General features: G+C 41.4%; 1 protein-coding gene across 1 annotated transcript; it reads left to right on the top strand.

The window, feature by feature from the left end:
- The first annotated feature begins 2,492 nt into the window (after positions 1-2,492).
- LOC104098813 (uncharacterized) lies at positions 2,493-2,999 on the top strand. Its single transcript, XM_009605643.1, has one exon. The coding sequence runs from the start codon at positions 2,493-2,495 to the stop codon at positions 2,997-2,999; it is 507 nt and encodes a 168-aa protein (XP_009603938.1).
- Positions 3,000-4,912: the final 1,913 nt, after the last annotated feature.

Here is a 4,912-nt window from a genome sequence, read left to right as displayed (position 1 = left end):
TTGAAAGAATGAAGATTTAACAACTCGAGAGAAATTCTATTCGATTTTAGCCTCTATTCTTTGTTGTGATATTTTTGTGTATGTTTTGAGCCATTGAACAAGTACATATAGGTTATTTAGACTTGTAGGAATGATTGGATGGAGTCCCAAGGGGATAGGGTGAGTTTTGACGCGTTTGGGGCAAGTTTTGGAATAATTGAGTTGCTTAAACAGGGCTTTTCTGCAATTGACTTGATTTCGAAAGAGAATATATCCCAATATATAAAGTATTTTTGTATGAGGTTTTAATGGTATTATATCCTTTTGAGTGTATTTTTTTTTTGGTTCAAACAGTTTGTCACTCTGACATCTGAGCATGAAGTTACGGCTATTTTATTAAAGGACGCCGATGTTGTCGCGCCTTGCAATGCAAGGCGGTTGTTGTCCCGCCTGAAACTGCAAAGTGCCGCCTAGGGCTCTGAATATATGGTGCAAGGATCCATGTGGGGCACCGATTATATGGCGCGATGTGGCGACCGATTTCCTATGCAGATTTCAGATTTTAGTATAAATACCCCATTTCATGGTCTTCACTTATTTAATCAGTTTGAGAGCTACACAACTCTGATTTGGGATATTTTCGAAGGAGAATTCAAAATTGGAGTAAGTAATTTTATTCATTTTTTCCATCAAGTCAAGGATCTATCATTCATTTTAACATGAAATCAAAAAATTGGGAGAAATCAAGCGAGAGTGAAAAAAAACCTAGAAATGGAGAATTGTTGATTTAAGAATGCTAATGACATCAAAATATATTTTGATTATAGATTTAGGTTCCATGAATCACGTGTAGTCAGGATCCGATTTTAATTTTGGATTTGATAAAATGGGTCGGGATAGACTTTTATTGACTTTTCAATAATTCACTAAAGATTGGAGCTGTTTTATTTGAGATAGCTTCCTAAAGCATTATTTGAGCTTATTGAGTATTATTTAGCTAGATTTGAGCCTGTTGTATGTAATTTATAAAGAGAAATCCTAATTTGGAGCATTATACTAGCTCGGATAAGGTAAGTGTCTTGTCTAGCTTTGGTCTGAGGAAATTTTCCTAATAAGTGATAATTGTTGTAGGCCTCTCTGACTCTCGATTCTCTCCGACTGTTTACCGGTAACACTACATCTAGCGACCAACCTAGCCATCGGCGACCACCTCCCTTATAGGTAGGCCTCTCTTTCTTCTCTCTTTTTTCCCATCCCCTTGTCCCCTCTTCTCTTTCTTTTCTTTTCTCTCCGTTTCTATCTCTATTTCTCCCCCATCACTGGTGACCATAACAGCGGCAGCATTAACCCCCATCACTCTCTCTCTCTCTCTCTCTCTCTCTCTCTCTATCTCTCTCTCTCCCTCTATTTTCTTCTCCCTTGTTGGTGGGTGTGTGGATGCATCTCTTCGAATATGCACATAGGGAATAGGGCCGGCCGGACTAGACTTTTCCGGTGAAGCTATACTCATTTTTGCCGGCACTTTCTTTTCTTACTGTATGCCACCTCTTCTAGCGGTCCTGATTCTCCCATTTCCAAGCCAGCTCAACGTGTTCCAATATTTCGAGGTAGTTTTCTAGTGAGCCTTATTTTTCCGGCCACTGTGTTTGACACCATCGTCTCTAGCATCATAACTGCAGGTGCTTCAATCCAGGTTCTCTCGTTCCTCGGTTGTCTTGATATTTGCTTTTTTAACTTAATACTATCTTCTTGTCTGCTAATTGTCATTTTGTACCATGTCCGTATTTACTTTCATTTGCTCTAGCATTAACGAATTAGTCGATTTAGTAAGAGACTTACCTACCTGTTTATATTTTTATCTTAAATCTTTGTTTGTGCCTTCGATATATCGCTTATTTTTCTTATATCACCGATTCTAGTTTATCCTTTAGTAGTTTTGCCTATTTTTGTAACTTTTAATTGTAGATTATATTTCTTTTATTGCTTTTATTTTTAACTCGTCGCTTGTTTTGGGTAATGTGTGCATAGTGTCCCTTGGATTATAGTGGCTTAGCTGAATGATTACAGGGTAAGGTCTTGTCCTTTGGGGGGGCTATGAGGATGAGGGTGTGGAGGCCAAGGGATGTAAGAGGGTTAAGGGAGCTTCCATGCTAAGATTTGGGTCTTGGAACATAGGAACTTTGACTGGAAAGTCTATAGAGTTAGAGAAGATTCTCCAAAAGAGGAAGATTAATATAGCTTGTGTCTAGGAGACTAGATGGTAGGAGCTAAGGCGCGGGATGTGGACGGGTTTAAACTATGGTACTCTGGAAGTGTGGGGGCTAGAAACGGGGTAGATATTTTTCTTGATAAGGAGCACGGGGAAATGTGTTGGAGGTTAGGAGGGTGAATGACAGGCTGATGATTATTAAGCTAGTTATTGGAGGATTTATTTTGAACATATCAGTGCATACACACCTCAAGCATGCTTGGATAAGGAACTCAAAAGGCGTGTCTAGGAGGATTTGGATGAGATGGTACGCGGTATACTGCACACTGAGAAGCTTTTCATAGAAGAAAATTTCAATGGCCACATTGGAGCGAAGGTTGGGGGTTATGATGATGTGCATTGTGGCTTTGGTTTTGGGGATAGATACGGAGGAGGGACTTCACTGCTCGATTTCGGTAGAGCATTTGATTTGGTGATAGCTAACTCAGGTTTTTTGAAGAATGTGGAACACTTGGTCACCTTTTGGAGTTCAGTGGACAAGACACGGATTTATTATCTATTCTGCAGGAAGTCCGATAAGGGTCTCTGCACTGATTGTAAGGTATTCTCGGGTGAGAACCTCACGAACCTTCATAGGCTCTTGGTCATGGACCTTGATATATCGAGGAAGAGGAGGAAGAGGGCAGTGTGTGTTCAACTTAAGATCAAGTGGGGAGCCTTGATTGATGACAAAGCGCATAAGTTGGGGGCTAAGCTACAGACTATGGGGGCTTGGAGGAGTAGTGGGGACACGGGGTTATGTAGACCATGACTGCGCATTGCATTAGGGAAGCTGCTATAGAGGTATTAAGGTTCTCGAAAGGCTTCTCTGGTGGTAGAATGGAGAGGTCCAAGGAAAAGTGAAAACTAAGAAAGAAGCATATCTGAAGCTAGTTGATAGCATAGACGAGGATGAGAAGACGAATAGGGAGTGGTATAAGAATGCTTAGAAGAAGGTAAAGTTATCAGTTACGTCGGCCAAGACTACAGCTTTTGGTCATTTTTATGAAGAAATTGAGGTCAGGGGTAGAGATAAGAGGTTGTTCAAGCTAGCCAAGGTGAGATAAAGGAAAATCCCATGACTTGGACCAAGTGAAATGCATCAAGGTAGAAATAGGTAAAGTTTTGTTGGAGGAGGGGCATATTCGTCGGAGGTGGCAGACATACTTCCATGGTCTCTTGAACGAGGAGGGAGACAGGAACATTGTGCTTGGTTATTGGAATCCTCTAAGAGTTTTTGTGACTTTTAGTATTGTAGGCGAATTAGAGTTGAGGAGGTCGAGGGGGGCTAGGCATAAGATGATCAGGGGAAAAGCGACCAGGTCCGATAAAATCCAGGTGGAGTTTTGAAAGAGTACAGGAATGGTGGGCTTAGAATGGCTTACTAGGTTATTTAGTGTCATTTTTATGATGAAAATGATACCCAAATAATGGATATGGAGTGTGATGATTCTCGTGTACAAGAATAAGGGTGATATCCAAAATTACAATAATTATCGGGGTATCAAGTTGCTTATTCATACTATTAAAGTCTGGGAGAGGGTAGGGGAGCTCAGGGTGAGGGAGGAGTGTGTATGTTTCCGAGAATCAATTTGGGTTTATGCCGGGACATTCTACTATGAAAGTCATTCATCTTGTTAGGAGATTGATGGAGCAGTACAGGGAGCGGAAGAGGGACTTGCATATGGTGTTCATTGACTTAGAAAAGGATTACGATAAAGTCTCGAGGGAGGTCCCATAGAGATGTTTGGAGAATAAAGGTGAGTCTATTGCTTACATTAGAGCGATAAAGGACATGTATGATGGAGCTAAGACCGGGGTGAGGACAATTGGAAGGGACTCAGACTATTTACCAATCATGATGGGGTTAAACTAGGGATTGACACTCAACTCATTTTGTTTGCCCTGGCAATGGGCTTATTGAAGTGCAATATTCAAAGGGGGTGTTGTGAGGCATGTTATTTGCATATGTCATTGTATTGATTGATAGACCTGAGGTAGTGTTAACGCGAGGTTAGAGGTGTGGAGGCAGACTTAGAGTCTAAAAGTTTCAAGTTGAGCAGGTCCAAGACAGAATACTTGGAGTGTAAGTTTAGTGGTACGACTCAGAGAGTAGAATGGGTGGTGAGGTTGGATTCATAAGTCATGCCTAGGAGAGGAAGTTTTAAGTACCTTGGGTCTATTATACAAGGGGTAGGAATATTGATGAAGATGTCACACATCGTATTGGGGCGGTATAGATGAAATGGAGACTTGCTTCCAGGGTTTTCTATGATAAGAAGGTGATACCAAAACTTAAAGGTAAGTTCTATAGAGTGGTGGCCAGACCGACAATGTTGTATGGGGCTGATTTTTGACCAGTCAAGAGCTCTCATGTCCAGAAGATGAAGGTATTCAGATTGAAGTTATTAGGGACAAAGTGGGTGTGGCCCCTATTGAGGACAAGATGCGGGAAGTGACGCTTAGATGGTTTGGACATGTGAGGAGAAGAAGCACAGACGCCCCAGTTAGGAGGTGTGAGAGGTTGGCATTAGAGGGCTTAAGGAGAGAGCCGAAGAAAAATTGGGGAGATATGATTAGGCAAGACATCGCGCAACTCCAATTGACCGAGGACATGACCCGTGATAGGAAGGTGTGGAGGTCAAGGATTAGGGCAGTAGGTTAGGTAATCTGGTATTTTCTTTG

This window comes from Nicotiana tomentosiformis, chromosome 8 (assembly GCF_000390325.3).
Source record: "Nicotiana tomentosiformis chromosome 8, ASM39032v3, whole genome shotgun sequence".
NCBI lineage: Eukaryota > Viridiplantae > Streptophyta > Magnoliopsida > Solanales > Solanaceae > Nicotiana > Nicotiana tomentosiformis.
The sequence above is the reverse complement of the archived record's forward strand: the minus strand, read 5'-3'. Positions and strand labels throughout refer to the sequence as shown.

Bases quoted from the DNA above. Each gene is read 5' to 3' on its own strand.
- LOC104098813 (XM_009605643.1), top strand. From the start codon at position 2,493: ATGGTACGCGGTATACTGCACACTGAGAAGCTTTTCATAGAAGAAAAT.